Consider the following 18,915-nt stretch of genomic DNA (forward strand, 5'->3'; position numbering starts at 1 on the left):
TACATTCGTATTCGAGTGCCAAGCTAAAACATGTATTTCGATCATTAAAGTGAGGCAGGTGAAATGTGCACTGTTGCCGTTTCAAGTTGGAGTTGTGGGCGTTATTTACATGTAATGGCGTGCTCTAATGCGATGCGATTCGTATTTCGGTCACTAGCTGTCGCAAACATAAAATATAATTTGAACCCCCAGCATGCACCGTAAAGAGTATTTTGAGTGCGGCCTGCGCGCGTTGTATACACTCGGAGATTCGCAAACAATATAGGGAGGAAGATACGTATACTGAGTTTAATTAACACTGCATATGTTGATGAGATTTCAGGCCTGACGTGCTACTCGAGAAGAGAGGCGAGAATTGAGGCGATACCTATACTGCGCACACGTCAGTTGTCGTTATCAGGTTTCAAGACGTAAACAAGGCAGAAATGCCAAGAGAGAGAGAGAGAGAGAGAGAGAAATACAGACAGGCAACCTCCACTGGAAGGGGTACGACGACTCTACAGGAAGGAGAGAATAGGAACAATAGGGAAAAAAAAGGAAGAACGCCTCACAGACTGAAGCGAACTTACGACAAATATAACGGAACGATTGTAGGTGAAGAAAGCCCCTCCTCACCGGTTTCGTTGAATCAAAGGATGAAAGGAAAATAATAGTAACCAAAAATTGTCCGAGGTCTGCTCACATTCTGCGCAAATGGCAGTTGCTTACAAGAAAAACAGAAGGGCGGGATGATGCAGATATTCGTTGAATGTCGGTGTATATATCCCAGCGGCCGTGTTCCCCGGAGCGCCGCCCATTGTTCACGAAAAGCAGGACGTTCCAATATCGAGTGGCCAGGGGTCTCATATAGATATACATTAAATACACGGCAGAATGTCCGCACGTGCTTGTTGACGTAATGCACAACAAACTCGTGTGTGAACTTACGACGCAACCAGCTCGTGGTAGAAATGCTGTCGCGCCCGTGTACGTTACCTACATACATACATACATACATACACACACATACATACATACATACATACATACATACATACATACATACATACATACATACATACATACATACATACATACATACATACATACACACACACACACACACACACACACACACACACACACATACATACATACATACATACATACATACATACATACATACATACATACATACATACACACACACACACACACGCGCGCGCGCGCACGCACGCACGCACACATACATAGATAGAGAAGGAATTAAACGCTGTTCAAGGTGGGCGACATCAGTTCCTTGTACACAACTGTACCCTTGCTATATGCATCGTATCCAGTTCAAGTCAGGCGTTCGAATAATCTGGTAGTACAAATTTCTGGCTCCGTATATCCCTCCCCGATGACCCTGAAATACTCCTGCGTGATTTTTACAGCGAAGACAATTTGTTGCTGCAATGGTATTTTGTCACATCTAATAGCATGACGTGATCTGTTTTCTTTTCTACTGGTTATATGGTTATTTCTAACATACTTAATCATGTTAGAAATAACCAACAATTGGATGTCACTTTGGTGAACGTATCGAGTCCTTGTGGCCGCTCCGGGACTACTTGCCAATCTAAACAAAGAAATTTAACTGAATCGAACTGACAAGGTCAACGTAGCAGAAGTAAATACACACTATAAATTGCATCTATCATGTTTCTTGTTGCACACTTCTGACGTTTCACTGTACAGGCTGCACCGGTGTCTCTTGGTTTATAACTGAGACGATTACCGCACCAGTGTATTCCGAACACACGACTGAAATTATCTTGACTTTCGCTTTGTCTGGTTTCTTTAATGGATGCCGTCTTGTAATTCTATAGCGCAAAGGGTCAAGTGCTTACACGCGAGTGTTGGCCGGTGCCCACGGCTAGAGCAGTGACCTGGCTTGCAGTAACCACAAGCACCTAGCTATAGATGGAGAAATAAACGCTTTACTAAAGTGGGCGGTGTCTCTGCGTTGAATAATGACGAGTTACAACAGCAACAACAAACATAAGAGTAAAAATATTGACACACCTTTTTGCGTCCTGAAGCCATTGCGAAGCAGTTTTTTTTTTCCCCTTCCCTCATTTCGTTCAAACGCAAGCGAAAGAACGTGTCCACATTTTACGGGTGCAATGCACGTTTTAACTTGGATAAAGCTGAAAAAAATATTTACGGTCCTATGTACTATAATTTCTAGCTTGTAGCACATTTGTAACAGAATGTAACACTTGTGACACATTTTTACTATCCAGACAATGCTGTCGATGTCGCATAACCTTCGATGTCTGAACAAAATGCGGCATAACGATGACGATGAAGGTGCCATGATGCACTAAGGCATGAAGACGACCCGAAGATGACATGACGGCGACACTTAAAAGCAGTTGCAGTTACGGGCAGCGAAGAGAATTGTGATCGTGAGAATTGACTGCTGCGTTGAAAGCCTCGCTATATACGAACTGGTGCGCTTCACTTGGCCAAATATGTCTACGTCTTTGCTGGCAAGTAACTATATGTCAATCATTTCACAAGTTTAACGACTCTCTCTATACCATCCATATCCATTTTAGCCTGTCAGTCAGAAAAAACTTATTGTGTGAACTTTGAGTGTTGTACCACAACAATATTCAGCAGTTAATTGCCACTGTGGCACTTTAATCCCAATATCGGAATTTTGCGAGGGTCATTTTGAGTCTCTCTGTATGCCAAATATTGTCTACGTATATCTCTTTTTAGCCTGCGCACGAGAACCATTTAAGGTGTGCACGTCGCATGACGTTTTCAAACTTGGTTCGCGAGAGCGCATTACAGCTTCGCGCAGTAAAAAAAAAAAAAAAAAAAAAAAAAACTAAAGAAAACAAAGAAGGCCGCAGGACAGAAGCAGGAAGCGCCGGCGCGAAGCACGGTCGCAGCAGTGGCGACCAAGATGGACGTTCTGTCGCCGCACCGACAACGATCGGCTCCCTGCAGCGACGTGCTCCGTCTGTAATGAAGCATGAATGCCGTACGTGCCGCGGCGCGGCCGGAGCGGGAGAGCGAAGGGCCAAGACCGCCGGCGTTGGCCGCCCAAACGACAGCGGCGGCACCATCACAAAAGGGCCGATCCCCTCGGGCGAGTCTCACGTGCAGGCACCACCCAGCGGCCATTGTTTCGCGGCCGCGGCGGAGTGCCCGTGGCCGGCGCCCGGTGCATGTATCCGATGGCTCGCGTGTCCCGGCGGCGATTAGCGGCTCGCCCCGGAGGTGTACATTCGCGGTGGGCGCGGACACACGGCACGCGCAGCCCAACGTGGCGCTGTTCGTCATCCCGGCCGCTAAAGAACGTGAGCTGCTCGAGCGTTGTGCACACTGAAGCGTTTCGTATACAGCCACTACAGCCCTCGCTGTCAGCGAAGTTGCTGGTGCGAACCAAGTGGGACAGAAAAGGGGATTTACGTAAGAATCGCCGGGAACAACTGGACGGAGTGGTACAAGGACGACCAGAAAACAAAGAGATATTCTATAGCTTCAGTGGAAACTTGAGATGATAGGTTGCCACATACGTAAATACAGAGTAAGATATGTGATGCTCTCTGAGTACGGTTGCCCTTTGGGAAGTTAGAAAAGGTCCGGGATAATGTCAGTACCTTATATTATGTGCTCGGCCACCTTTTGCCCTTTTACTTTACGCCATTGAGAAATATTTACCATGTCCGAACCGCACCCTTGAGACGAGCAGAGCACACCGCTAATTGTTTGCCGAAGCAGTAGCGCTGAACGACGCAGCTTTCAAAGAAGCTCAGAAAACAAACGTCGTCTCGCGTTTTTTTTTTTTTTTTCACGCTTCAGGTGTGGTTGATATTAGTGTCTGGCCACTTAAGGCCACCCTGTAACCTTGTAGTAGCATGTCCTTAACCACGCTTCTCCTGCCACTGTGCGTGGTGTGTAAGTGCCTGGACGACGAGAGTTTAGCGCCTTCCGCTCCAGCGCAGCAAACTGTCCCTTCCGGGGGTCTGTGAAAAATACGCGCCGTCGCACGCAACAGTCGCTTAATCCTCGCTCACTCAAATTTCTTGAAAGATACAGAGAGATGAAACAACGGATGCCTCGCATTCGTAATTGCGCGTTTGGTATACGAGTATACGTAGTATACAGGCAAGTGTTAAGACATCGCGCGCTCCAGTTCTGAAGCAGCTGCGCCCAGAGAGGCGCGATGTCGTACCCTGTCTTCCTAGCCGCGGTGCTGTCCCGGCATAAACGCACGCGCGCACCGCGCCGTCCTCAGGAGCCTCCTCTGCGGACAGACAGAGACGCAGCACCGAGTGGCCTTTTGAAAGAGGTCTTTTGAGAGCGGTCACGCCTTTGAGCACGGCGCGGCCAACAGGCAGCGGTGCGCGGACAGAGGAGCTTCCTGAAAATTAATTTCTGTTCCGAATGCTCGAGCCAGAGCCGGCAGGACCCAAGGGGGGATCGTTGTGAGCCCGGGTTCGCAGCGCGTCGTCCGCTCGCTTCCACGCGCGCCAGCCGAGCCGCCGTGGAGACGGCGCTCGGCAGAGTGCGTCTTTGCTGTGCGCCGGCACAGGGAGAAAGAGGCGCCCGCGTTATGCGTGTGACGCGATGCGTTTCGCCGCTATTAATACGGGGAGGGCTCCCTCCTTCGCGCCACTGTTCCGGCCCGAGTCGCTCTCCATGTCGCCATATATCGTCGCCTTCACCCGCATTTTTCTTATTGTCGAGCACTGCTTTAAATCTCGCCTTGCCCCGCGCCATATTTTTTTTCCTACACTTTTTTTTTAATCTCCTTCCGTTCTTAAAGGACACAACGTCCGGCGTTATATACCATCTCGGTGGAACATGGAGCATTTGTGTCAGAAGCGCCATGCTTACCTCAGCAGCGACTATAGCGAAGCTGGTGCTGGGCACAGCAGGAAAGCGAGACAAGAAAATGTAAGAAGGAAGCGGGCACTTGCGGATACGTAAAGGAGTACACGTTGAACAATGTAATCGTCCTGTGTTGAGCAAGACGGGATATTTTTAAAGCCTTTCGCATACCGCTAGCTGACGTTTCTTAGCATAACGGCAATGTTCGATAACCTTTGATTACACAGTATATCCATTTCTTCAATCGCTACAATGTGAACTGTATTTGCATAACGGACAAATTTAGCGCAGTTGGAACGGGTAAGTGCGCAGACAAGACAAGGTAAACAATGATACACAGGGCTTCAGTTGCGCACTCACAGCTATGAATCACAGACATGTCTTACGGAGGCGAAACAACAGAGGTGCGCCGAGGAGGCATATAAACTAGCGTGTCGCGATCCTTTAACGCCTTCACGCCGTTAAAGTGACAAATTGCCTACGTACGAGCACACCTGTGCCATTGTCTAGCAACGCGAGGTGCCGCCACCTATTATGTACATGAAACGAAAAGGACGACCAGCACCAAGGATATAAGGAGTCCACGCGTAATTCATCACCCGCCCCCGCGTGCATATGGGTATAATCGGGCACGGGCTCGGCTTGCCGACAAAGCGGCGGCGGCGACCCTATGAGGCGTGTCGTATTCGGTGACAGGCGAGGAAACGCCGCCCAACCGGCAGCCTAAATAAAACGCGCGCCCGGCGACGGTGCACGCTCGCCGGACAAAGCAAACGCGGGTGGCGCGGGCGCGCAGCCTCTGCTGGCGGCGCATCATTACAATGACTGATTAGCGAGACGCGGCTGGCCTTCTTCGCCCCCTCGCAACGCTGCCGCACGGAGACTTGGGCGTGCAGATTCTTGGCACGCCGGGTGAGATTCTTGGGGCCATGCGGGCATGCACGCAGCGCTCGCGTGGGATACGGTCGACGTATACTGCCGCCGGCTGTTGCTGCTGCGTCCTCGTCGCGCGAGTGAGCAGCTCACGCGGGGTCCGCCGCTTATCTGGGCGTGACAGCCGCCCGGGCCTGTCCACGCCGCGGCGTGCCGTTAAAGGGGCTCGCCGCCGCTCTTTCTGGACTTTTGATTTTGACCATTTTGATGTCTCGTCAGCGCAGTGGCACGACTGCGTCGCGCGACGAAGGCAATCGCTGTTGCCGCGCCACTACCGGCGCCACTTCCCCCCTCACCGACGCCGTCTCGTTACACCGGCTGCAGGTTGCTGGGGTCGTCGCTATACTAGATATGTTTCCCCACAAATCGACATTTGCACACAGTTGCACGCGAAGAGCAGCTTAGGTGGGAGGGACCCTCGAATTTTTTTTTTTTCGGTATAGCCGTTTTCCGTTCTACCGAGACATTTCCATCGGGTGAGCTTGCACGCGGTACACGCGTTGCGCTTACGGTGCTGACTTTGTCACTTCACATTGTAACGGCCGCGCTGTATAGGAACACATTGCGTTGCGAGGTCCCCCCCGCAGAACTCGCCTTGTTTGCTCGCTCTCAAAAACACGACGGTCGAGGCAGAGCTCCTGAAAGCGAAGCAATTGGTATATAAACAGCGCGTGCCAGCTTTTCACACAGCAGGAAATAAAGAAATAATGCCAAACCCTAGAACATTTACGAGATCGAGAGAAAGAGAGAGAAAGACAGCGGTGGGGGGGGCCGCTGCGGCGGCGTGAGGCACAGGGGACCAGAGAAGCGGAGAATCTCCCAACGCGAGGAACATGCGAAGGGATTCTATCTTGAGATCCCACAAGCAAGCGCCCGCCGCCATGGCTCCTCTTCTTCTTGCGCGTTGCCGCGCGGCGCGAGAAAAGACGACAAAAGTGGCCCGGAAAAATAGCATCCGCCCCCAAAAAGAGTCGCTCTCTCTCCCTGCGAGCGACCGGGCGCCAAGGAGTGATGCGAGCGCGGGCTATGCCACCGGGGACGACGCAGCGGCGGCGCTCAAGTGTAAGCGAATAAAGCGTCGCACCCCCCCCCCCCCCCCCCCCCCCCCCAGTCGGCGCACATTCCAGTTATTCACTGCTCGCCTATCACACCGTTGTCCTCAATGTACTGTTTTCCGACATTCATTTCCAGCGGTGTTTCGTTTATTTAACCACATTTTTCACCGAAGGCCACTGCTCACCACTATATAGCTGCCCAGTTGTTGTTCACGTGTCCCTTGAATGCGGTGTGGAGTGTTTGTTTCCCGTGACTTAAACTGATGGCAGAGGAGAGGTGGAGCAAATATCAGCGATTTTTTCGGAATCTGTACGACTGTAACGCAGGGTTCGGCCATGGCCGTATGCTAACTGAGTTTTCAGGAATTAGGTGCAAGTTTGTTGTATACCTTTGAATCTGCACGCAACTTTCGATAAGACAGCTTCGATATGTTTGGGATGTTAATTTCGACGCGGGTGTGATTAGATAGTAAAAATAAATATTGATAAAAAAATGAAGGAAAATGTTTGAAAGGCGGCAAAAGATGTCGCAGAGTGGGATTGTTGCAGAATGCAGTTCGCATCTTGCGTGATTCATCGTGCAGGCGACGTGTACGTTTTGCACAAATGATCATTGATTCTTGTATTTTTTTGTTAATTTTTGGCCAGAATTTTATGGGTGATTGCGTGCTGTGTACCTGAGGCGTCCATCTCGTAAAGAATCTCTTAACAAAAAATTTCGCAACGTATATCGCTTCTTCTGTTACCTAGTATATGTCATTGAGCTGCCAAAGCCACGAAAGCCTTGTTGCACTACCTCAAGTCGACAGGTCTTGGCGACCGTCTGTAGACTTCGTGCGAAATTTCAAATGTGCGCGAATCTGTGCTCTCTCTATTTCCTTTCTCTCTCTTTTCATCCTATAGCCCCTTTCCCCAGTGCAGGGTAGCAAACCGGACGTGCGTCTGGTTAACCTCCCTGCCTTTCCTCTCTTCTATTTCTCTCTCTCTTTCATTGTCTCGGCTGAATATAGTGTATTGAATATTTGGTTCACACTTTGGTTATCAAGAAGCCACTAAGCCGGGGTCGTGCGTTATGCATCGATAAGCAGCTTTTGTTCACTCAATCCGGTTGTCCGCTTCCGACATACTGTAAATATTTGTACAGACATCATTGCATCAGACATAATACTTAGAATATTCCGGAAGTAAATGAGTGCAAATGGCGAAAATACAAGAAAGGAACAAGAACTGTGATTAGGAGAGGAGAACCTTCACATATATATGTATAGTCGTCCCCGTCGTCATATTCGATAAAGCGCAACTTACAAGTAATATGTTTCACTATTGCGAGTGACCAGGTGGCTATAAGATCACTTATTTCACGAATACCGGTGCGCAAATGGTTTTACGATGGTTCTTGTATGTCTCGCGGAAGATACGGTTTAAATCTAATACGGTTGTCTCAATAACTATGCACACCTCGCAGTTAACATGCATGCTGAAACGATGATTAGGGACTATTTGCTCCAAATATTTGCGCTGTCGCCACTTTTTTGATCGCTCCATGTCTATAGGAGCACAAATTCTTTTCCAATGTCCGCACGAGAGAATTTGTAATGCGCTAAAACTGCGCAGAAAAGTGCGCGCATAATCGTCATGGTCATCATCAACAAGTCTAATTTGCATCCCCTGCAGGATGAAGGCCTCTGAAAGCGATATCCAATTATCCCTGTCCAGCATCAGTTGACTATATCCTATATGCCTGCATATTTCCTAATCTCATCACACCCACTAATCCTTTTGCCATCCTCGGCTGCATTTTCTTTCACTCGGTATACCAACTCTGACCCGACGCAGTAAAGAATCTAATCAGCCCCCATTTCTTCCTTTTAAGTTTAAATATAGAACATCGATCGGATTCACACCGCCGTTTTTCTGTTTTTAACGTATACGCCTGTCATCTTTCGTTTTATCTCTCGTTGTCTGGTCCTTAGCTTGCTCTCAAGCTTCTTTGCTATCCTCCAAATGTGAGCCCCTTTGGTTGCTGCTGGTAGAATGCATTTATTGCATACTTTTCTTTTCAATGATAGCGGTAAGCTGGCGGTCATGGCTTGGAAGTTTCTGCCACATTTTCGTTCCAACCCACTTTTATTTATCGAGAAATTTCCCTCATGATCTGGCTTCCCTGTCACTATTTGGCCTATATAGACTCTTGCACTGCTTCAATATATAGAGGTCTACTGCCAACCACAAATTCCTGTTTTCTTGCCAGGCTATTCAACATTTATTTAGTATTTTGCGTATCATTCCTCAAACTTACTCTTAAACGTTGCCCGTTAAGGTATTCAATAATTTTATTGTAAGTTATTTCGAGCGTTGCAGAACGGGCCAATGTCATTAGTAAGCACAAGTTACAAAGCTGAAATTCGGTTGAATAGGCGTACTGTTACATGATGATGATGTGAGGTCGTTTGGTGGCTTCGACGGTCTTGATTGGCGCCGTCATATAGCCACTGGCGTATGTATGTATGTATGTATGTATGTATGTATGTATGTATGTATGTATGTATGTATGTATGTATGTATGTATGTATGTATGTATGTATGTATGTATGTATGTATGTATGTATGTGTGTGTGTGTGTGTGTGTGTGTGTGCGTGCGTGCATGCATGCATATATGTATGTGTGTATGTGTGTGTGCATGCATGCATGCATGCATGTATGTATGTATGTATGTATGTATGTATGTATGTATGTATGTATGTATGTGTGCGTGTGTGTGTGTGTGTGTGTGTGTGTGTGTGTGGTGTGTGTGTGTGGTGTGTGTGTGTGTGTGTGTGTGTGTGTGTGTGTGTGTGTGTGTGTGTGTGTGTGTGTGTGTGTGTGTGTGTGTGTGTGTGTGTGTGTGTGTGTGTGTGTGTGTGTGTGTGTGTGTGTGTGTGTGTGTGTGTGATGACAAAGAACGCAGGCACTAACTTTCCACGCCAACACGCGCGTCCGAAATGCTAAGCCATCGAAAGCCTACTTCTGCGCGTCCGTTCTCATGCGAGGTGCCAAGCCTTGCACATGCACACAAACAGTGTGCGTGTGAGAGAGGGCGAAAGAGCGCGCCTCTTGAGCATGGGAAACCCCTTCTGCAGCAACCGAGTGATAGCAACAGCAGCGCGAACCATTTTACAAAGTGCGCGGCATCGCTGCCTCCCCACTGGCTGCGACAGACTGCGCCAACAACGACCGGTGCATTTCCTCGCTGCCGGAGATTTGCGAGTGTGCAACGCGAAAGCCCGGCATCTTCAACAAAAAAAAGAAAGAAAAAGAAAAGAGCTCCGCGTCTCTCCTTCGGTAATGCACGCGGGGAGCGCACCACCGCTCGTGCAGCTCGGTGCCTCCATCGGCAAGAGCAGCGCCTTGTTGGCGGGAATCCCCACTGCCTTTGCGCGCTATCATCGCGTCCGCAGCGACGTCCACGCAAAGGGGAAAGCTCCCTCGGCCGCAGCCGGCGAGCGTGGTTATTACGACCCGTAAATTAATAACAACGGCGGCGTGTACAGCTCCTGAAATATCGTTTGAGCACGTGTATACGAGCCACGTTTCGCGGACCGGGCTCCCCCCGCCTGCAGGATTAGGCGCCCGCGCCGAAATGCCCCGCGCGGGAGAACGATGCTGCGCGCGCGGTGCTTATTTCTGCGCGCGCTCTCTCTCGCGGAGAAAGGCTGCTGAGGTAAATCCGAGCGCGCACTCAAGTCAGTTCGCGGTAGAGAGCGTGGGTTCGCGGAGAGAAAGGAACGTTCTTCGCTTTCCTGCTTTGCAGAGAGACGAGCCCCGGAGGAGGGATTGCGCATTTAGATTCTCAAATGTCACCACTGTTTATTAGCGAAGAGTACTCGCCAGCGGAAGAAAGAAAAGAAACGGGACCATGCATGCGTGCGTGCAGTTGGAGAAAAAACAGAGTGCACTTGGTTTTCCACTTCGTAGCAGATGGAGAATCTAACTGTTTGTCGCGGGTTAGCTGCTTTTCGAAAAAAAAAAAAAACCGTTGCGGCGAGTGTGCCAAGTTCTGGACTCCTTACTTCATATGAATCAGAACTGTAATGAAGATGAATACACATGTTTATATATATATATATATATATAACCGTGTACTCGGACGCTGTAGCTTCGTCTGGTTTGCAGACAGAGTAAATGGAGGTTATATTTAGATAAGTAACACACATCGGGCATATTATTTTCTTGTATAGCCTGTTTAGTGAGTTACCATGCCTTCCGCACTTGTGGGTATCCTGGAAGACAGCGCAAGGAGCTAGCTCTCTCCTGTTGAGAGATCTCCTATGAAACTATTTATGATAGAAACGATTCGCTGCCCTTTAAGTTAGTCATTGTTCTAGTCATTGTTTAGTTCTACTAAGTTTTTATGTTTCTTAAGCGCACTGAATGGATGATAGGCTTATTAGCTGGCGAAACTTTCGGGGCAATAAGAAAGAACTCAGATGACTCGCTAAAGCACTTTTTTTTTTTTTTCAATGTTTACCGAGATCCCGTATGTTCTCGTTTCCCCCGATACAGTGACAAGGCGCAACCTATGCACACAGTCAGAAGGTTTAAAAAAAATTTCCCTTACACGATCGTTCACAAAGGTTAGCGCGTGTAGGGCTCATTACATCATTGATTTATCAATGCGGCGTGCACCGCCGACAGTGGCAGCGGGAAATGAAAGAGAGAATGAGGAAAGCCCTCATTCACGTCAAGCGAAGCGTGTGTGCCGCTTTTAAACCTCTGCCCTATACGTCACGCAGGACGCACCGCGCGCGCGCACACACACACACAGAGACACGCGCACACACAAACGCGACACGTGTCCGCGAACTTGAGCCGTTCGAGCCACCGTCATTGAAGCGTGTTCCTCTCGCGGCGATCGCGTCACCGGCGGATGGTGGGGGGGGGGGGGACGCTATTTCGAGTCCCTCCTAATTGCCGCTCTCTATATAGTCGTCACGCAGGCCCCGCATAAACCGGCCGCGACATCGTTTAGAGACAGCGGCCCTACGCGATGCGACCGCCGTCGGCAGCAGCAGCAGCAGCAGCAGTGAGAGCCGAAACACGTAAATAGAGCCGTGCGCGTTGAGAGAGGAGGAGGAGCAAAGAGAGACAGCAGCGGTCCGCAATCGCGGGCCGCTATCACGCGGCGAAGCCCCCCCTCCCCTGTCTTCCTCTTGCGCTTTTTCATTCCCGACTGGGAATCCCAATTTATTTTCCCGCAGCCACCCTGTTCGCTCGCCGGCTTGCGTGCATCCCTTCTTTTTACAAATTTAAACCCGACCGCCGCCGCGGCACCGGCGGACGCGAAAAAAGGCCCTTGGCCGCGGATGAAGAAGCCTCTCCGCGCGCAGTCTTCTTTCCTCGCGAGCGCTGAGCTTGCGGCACAGTCGGCAGGAATTCTTGGGTGGGCCCTTATCGCCGCTGCAAATCGAGCCCGTTGGCGCTCATGAAAATGGCAGCGCGTCGACGCAATACGCCGGGTGGTCCGGCTTCCTCTTTTCCTGGGGCGCCGCGCACGGCAGCGAAGAAGCGCTCGTCGCCCTGGGAGAAGGTGCGAGGGAAGGAAGGGTCGGGTGAGGGGGCGGCGGCCACGTTTCGGAGACGCCGATGACGCGAGAAAATGTCGTCGGGGACGAGGATGGCTGCAGCGAGATGCCGACTGCTGCGCGGGAAATGTCGAGGTCGCGAGCATTACACAGAGGGCATACAGCTCTGGATGCCAGCGTATTAACTGGAAGCAGTTAAAGTGATTGAGAGACGTGAGTGCCTGCTGTGTTTCACGGCTACAATACTGAGCCGACGTTATAAGTGCCGATATATATTGCAGCAGGTATAAAGTACACGGAGTAATAACACAGAATAGAGATACGCCTTGTTCCCGAATAATAATAATAATAATAATAATAATAATAATAATAATAATAATAATAATAATAATAATAATAATAATAATAATAAACCACAATGTATTTACTTTCGAGTTGCGATTACACGATAATTGCTGCTTACGGTTACATTTTTCTTCGGTACTAGCCGCCAAGAACGATTAAGCCCCATTTCTTTGATTCGTCATCCATGAGCTGCACCAATGCAACTGCACAATTTCATCAACAGAAATGACACGCGACATTACAGCGCTTGCAAAAGTGTCATCTCTTGACCTAATCCGAAATCGAGTACCGCAGCGTTCATGCGTGCTCATCTGTCGTTACCGAACATTTCGCGCTTTTCTGCACTAAGCTCGTAGAAAACAGCTACACAGAAGAAAAAAAAGTGGAAACAATTAAGTATACTATCGGACCAATACGACGCTATCGCCCTTTTATTTATTTTTTTATTCCAGTGCACATAGTAAACGCAAATCCATGAGTAGCAACGGCTACGATAAATTGCCTATACGCGTAGACATCCAGGTCACGCATTCTACTCCCGGCAACATCGATGGCATTTCATCGAGATCGATGCAGAAACGGCCGCGTATACTACGCTTCGGCTTCCTTCAAAGCTCGCTCGACGGCGCCGCGGAACGTCACGTGCTATTACTTCACCGCCGACACGAGTCTTGAGCCCCGGGACGCGCATCATCGCGGCGGCATGAGAAAAAGGGCCCACCCCCGAGCACGCTCTCCCACCTTCTTGCCCCCCGCTGGAGCGCGCCCATAGCGCGCCTGCGGAGGAATCCTGTCAGCGCCGCGGCGCTCCGTCTCTGAGCAGTTCGTTCCACCTGAACAGCTGCCAGCGGTGGCGGCGGCAAGGCCGCTTATTAACAAGCGACCGCCGCTACCACCGCCGCCGCTGAGAATAGCCTCATTAGTTGAACAAGCGCGCCGCCGCCGACGCCTTCGGTTCCCCGCGTGCGCACGGAGGGAGGAGAAGCAGCCGCCGGTAAATATAAACGCCCGGCAAGCGCCCGCCCGCTCTATTCGAGGCCGCCGAGAAAACCGCAACGTGTCGGCGGGACACTGACCCTCGGTGCTTGATCGCTGTCGGCTCCGCGCCGGGCGCTGGGCGCTACACTGCCTCTCGGTCGTCGCCGACGTATGTGATACCGTGTCGAGGACAGGGAAGGTCCTCGTTGGCGGCGAGCGTTAAGGGAGGAAAGGGAGCGTGCGCTGCCTGTTCGAGCGAAAGAAGAAATTGCTCCCCTCATTTGCGGTCCCTGATACGCCGCGACCATCAACTTCCGGTGTAATGCTTAGAGCTCTATGAAGGATAATATCAGTTCGCGAATCAGCAGCACGCGTCGACGCAGCTCAAATGAAATCGCGAACGGATTTGCTGTATGCCCGGGCGCGCCCGGTAACTGCTTTTATAAGTGGGGGCTGCCCAACCAGCCAGAGGTGGGAGGTCTCGGTGACGGACGTACATTTATTCATTATTTCGCGAAGAGCAGCACAAACTTGTTATCTCCCGGTGACGTAATCTCTATCCGGCGCTGCAGGCCTTCTCGAGAAAGCGCAAAAAAAAAAGGAAAGAAAGAAAGAAATTCGGGCCAGAGAACAGTGCGCGTCGTTCGGAAGCCAAAATGTCGACGAAGCAGCGGAATCAAAGGGTTCCCCTCTTGGCGGCATCGTAAATCAAGGTTGGCCTTGGCAAGTCGTCTCTCTCGTGCCCCTGCATGTCACTCGCGCGCTGCCACCGCGCGCGCGATGACAGGGACTTTTTAAAACACCTCCGCGAGGGCAGCGTGCCCTTTGGTGGGCGGCTGTATAGCGCACAAAGCGCGCGCGCCACGTTGAAGCGCGGAAAACACCGCGCGCTCACCTAGCCAACTCAGCCGAGCCGGGTGCGTGAAACGAGCGCCGACGTGCGGGCTCGTGCCATCAGGTTACCTCGCATCCGCCGCGCTCGTGGATGCAGCCCCGGGCCAGGCGTCGCTTTATTCTTGACGCTTTGCCCGCCCTTTTGCAGCTCGTTCATCATCTGCCCTCGCTCTTTGTTAGCTGTGGTGTGTGCACGCGCGCCCGCCTTGGGCGCCCTGTGTGTGAGCACCTTGTCTCACTGTCAGCAGCGTGTCTCAGCGCACGCTGCCGTGCGCGCTCCTGCCGCATACGTTCGCTTTGTTCTCCTTGCTTCGGAGCACGCTTTATTTTGGCATATTGGCTGTATGCGCTGTCTTCGAGACACGAACGGCATGGCGCTAGCAGGACCACGGGCCGGGCACGCGCGCTAACTAGCTGCCCTTGGCTGGTAACCACTTGAACGGAAGCCTTCCCTAAGCTGTGTCGTACTATACTATATGTGTAGACTGGGACACGGCAATAAGATAGAATAGAGAACACTGCTCGGCCGGAGGTCCCGTAAAGAGAGATGATCCCATGTCGACTGCCAAGGACATAGTGGGTACGGTAAAATACGGCATCGCTGAATTGCGTGTTTGATTTCTGGCGTTGCTGGTCGGGTTCGACAGAGTCTGGCCATGAACTGAGGAGGTACGTGGTCGGTAAACGAAAAGAAAAAGCGGTATAAATGGAAAGAATGCAACACTAGCTCAACAATTGAAGCACTGACGTCGTTTAGAGCATGAAAATGACTGCGTTTAGACCAGTATATAAGGATAAAATAGGTACATTTACAGCATGAATTCCGTCATTACGAGTATGACGGGGTGCGATTCTTCCGATGCGCATGCATGGTTCTTTGCAGCCGGAATGCGTAAGCCATGCTACATGCTATCGCCACCTAGCGGATTTCCGCTGAACTATTACGTCATATCTAAGCCATGCTGCATGTATAAGGCAATGATGAGTGAAAATTCTTCATGTGTAGGGGAGCAAACCTGATTTTCTCTGCATTTCCCCTTTCTTCTGTCTCTCCACGGTAACTGAGCTAATAGTCCTGTGCCGTGTCATGTCGACTCACGTGCTGTCACTGATTGTGATCGGCACTATATAATGGGGGCCGGGATGGCTGAACGAGCGTGCCTTTCTCTTCACCCGGCGCAGGTCATGGTGGCGTGAATCAGCTGGGCGGCGTATTCGTGAACGGCCGTCCATTGCCGGATGTGGTGCGGCAGCGCATCGTGGAGCTGGCGCACCAGGGTGTCAGGCCCTGCGACATCAGCCGCCAGCTGAGGGTCTCCCACGGATGCGTCTCCAAGATACTCGGAAGGTGAGAAGGTTCATCGTCACAAGGAGCCAGAATCGCAGTGTGTCACACACGCGTTGTATCACGCAGCCTTCCCTCGCCTTCTTCCTAAGCAGAATGTCGGCCCCGAACCATGCATATTCCGACAGAGATGCTTTGCTTGCCGTTCAGCATGATGCGTTTTGAGTGCATAGAAGCGTTATTTACGGTGATCATGCACGAACGATAGTGTTGAATTTATTAAATCGAATTGATATTTGAAAAAAAAAAGTTGAAAGCAGAGGCCTGTCGTTATTGTACTATGCCTCTGGGCATAAAAAAAAGAGATCTAGTTAAGTTATGGGTGCGAAGTTATGATGGGCAAATGGAGGGTAGGGTAGAGGTATAGTGAGAATAAATAACTTGCCACGTCAGGCACTATACTAAGAACAGCGACTGTACGGGTGACACACCGCCTTCGCCAAATAAACCAGCTTCGTTAACATTCACAGCCTTTGAAACGAAAAGCTTAAAATGAAGTAAAATGAAATGAGCGTGACGGAGGAAAACGCAGTTCGTCCTCCGGTTCGCTCTCGCTCCGCTTGTCCAGCCGGCTTCCTGTCGAGTCGGCTTTTAATTTCTATTTAAATAGCACGGCCACCCGAACTCGACAGGTGCCCTGGCAGTCACCGCGCACGTCTCACTGCGCCCAACAGATGTGCTCGTTAACTGCGGCCCCACTCCACCTCCTCGCTCGGTGGCTGTCAAGGCTCGACGGCGAGGCGACTGGGCCCGTTCAACCCGCGAGGGGAGTCAAATGCGCCTCGCAAGCTCCTCGCATATGCACCCCCTGCGTCGAGTTCGCGCAACAACTGGCGGCGGATTTCTTCCACGCGAGCGCCCGCGAACAAGCTGACCAGAAGGGAAGCCAGCCTCGCGCGCCGCTTCCCGCGGCCACCCCACCACCTCCCCGTCCGACAGACTCCATCGGAGAAAATTTACTGCGTCCTCTCCAACGCGCTCGGCAAATTCCATAACTTTTGGGTCATTTCCTCCTTTCGCCCGGGCCCAAAGAAGAAAACGTGCGCGCGTGCGTGCTCGCCAAAACGGGACCTGTCTCTCGCGTCGTGCTCTCCCCCCCCTTCAGCGCTCGTGTGGACGCTCGAATGCGTCCCGAGTTCCACCCCTGTTTTGGCGCACATAAAGAGCCGGCGGATCGGCGTTTGCTACGCGGAGCGGTGCGCCCCCTCGTCCCTATAGCACCCGTCCCTCGTTCTCCGCGCCCTCCAGAGAAGCAGCGGCCGGGCCCACAAAAAGCGCCTCTGCAGTGGTGTTCCGGCAGCGGCGGGACACTGATCGACTCGGCGGCGGGCCGCGAGATGACATCAGCGCGGTTCACTGGCGTGCGTAATAATGACATCAGCAGCGCCACCCGACAACCGTCTGTCTTAATCTGACTTTAAAATGGACCTCGCCCGAGCAGCGCGGGCTGATGGATACCGCTTTTCCGGGGACAACAAAAGGTCCCGTTGTAGCGTAATGATCTCCTGAAAGACTGGGGCCGACTTAATTGTGCTCGGTCGCCTTCCTTTGTGTGCAGCAACCAGATGGCAGCGCGGCATACATACGCCGCCGTGCGGGATGGCTCGCGGCAAAGCCCGCGCGCACTTCGCGCCTAAAGCGCCGGTTACAACTGCGCGTATATATACATACGAAGGACGCTTGCAGTGCTTCGTGCACAACTTTATAACGCGAAGCCCATCGGCACCGCCGGCACTCGGCTGGTCGGTGACCGGGAGAGATTAATCGTTTGTGGAGGAGAATGTCAAGACGGAACGCAGTGAGACAATTACTGCACGTTTGGACCACGCAGTTAAAACCAAGTTTAGAAAAGCCGCGCATACTTTGACGACGAGCACAACAGACTTCGCCCTTTGTTTCTTTTTGTACGAAACAAAGTTATTTCTGTACCTTGATTTCAGTTAACAAACCACTGATGTGTTATAATTAGTCTCCTATTTTTAATCACTGGAGGAAAGAGTTCAGATCCTTTAACTGTGAGTTATATGCAGAAGCGCACTGATAACATCACGGCTCTCTCGAGCGTTGTTTTTCTTTCTCCCTATCTTTATCACACTTTCCGTGTGAGAGCTCAAGCCATTCATGAGCGTGAGATTACGGCCGCTCATGCGCACGCCAGCAGCTTACACCTGAACGCTAAGCAGCGTCAAAAAAAAAAAAAAAAAAACCCAAACTGAAAGGCTCATTTGAACAAACTTTCGAAATACGAGAGTGCAGGAGAAGCCGCAGTCTTTCCTCGGCTATAATTGCAGGGAGCGCTGCGCGTGCACACACGGGTCTTCAACCCTACGCCCGCGCCTGGGAGTGGCGCGCGTGAAAGATGGCTTGGGGTGCCGGCCGGCGTATGTGTATACGCGGCCGGCCGCTAGCTGACCACGCGAGACTGGACGCTGACCGTCGCACGCCTGCAGGGCTCGGCAGGAGCGACCTGTGGTTCGCGTTAGGGAGGGGTGGGGGAGGATTCCCGTATTAATTACGCGAGACGCGGAAGGAAAAGTCCGGAGCGTAATTGCAGAGGTCGAGAGGACAGTGTGGCAATCACGGATCGATAGCTAATTTGGAGTCGCTGGACGCGCGGCTGCGCCCATTTGACGCCGCGTGGCCGAGGCTATATAGCAGCGTGCAGAATAACAGCTAGGCGCCATCTCGGGGGTCGTAATATCTTACAATAGACGGTGGCACACGTGCATATTTATAAGAGGCTGCACACTTGCTGCGTAAACGGCGGGGCAAGCAGTTCGCTTTCACAACAAGTTGGTCCTCCTCCTCTCCTTGAATGAAGAGGGGGGGGGGGGGGGGGGGCACTAACGGGAGAAGGCTATACTACAGCATTGTGCGAAGCGCACCGTATAGGTTGTTCAGATTCAGAACAAAGATTATTCCAAATGT

The 18,915-nt window shown here is 51.2% G+C and overlaps 1 protein-coding gene across 5 annotated transcripts in view; it reads left to right on the top strand.

Annotated features, from left to right (window-relative positions):
* LOC119436999 (paired box protein Pax-5) overlaps window positions 1-18,915 on the top strand; it is a 202,856-nt gene that overhangs the window by 127,531 nt on the left and 56,410 nt on the right. For all 5 annotated transcript variants that reach the window (XM_037704049.2, XM_037704052.2, XM_037704051.2 and 2 more), the window contains one exon: window positions 15,825-15,990. In XM_037704049.2, coding sequence (XP_037559977.1) covers window positions 15,825-15,990 — 166 coding nt within the window. The remainder of the gene's footprint in view (window positions 1-15,824; window positions 15,991-18,915) is intronic.

Source organism: Dermacentor silvarum, chromosome 1 (assembly GCF_013339745.2).
Source record: "Dermacentor silvarum isolate Dsil-2018 chromosome 1, BIME_Dsil_1.4, whole genome shotgun sequence".
NCBI lineage: Eukaryota > Metazoa > Arthropoda > Arachnida > Ixodida > Ixodidae > Dermacentor > Dermacentor silvarum.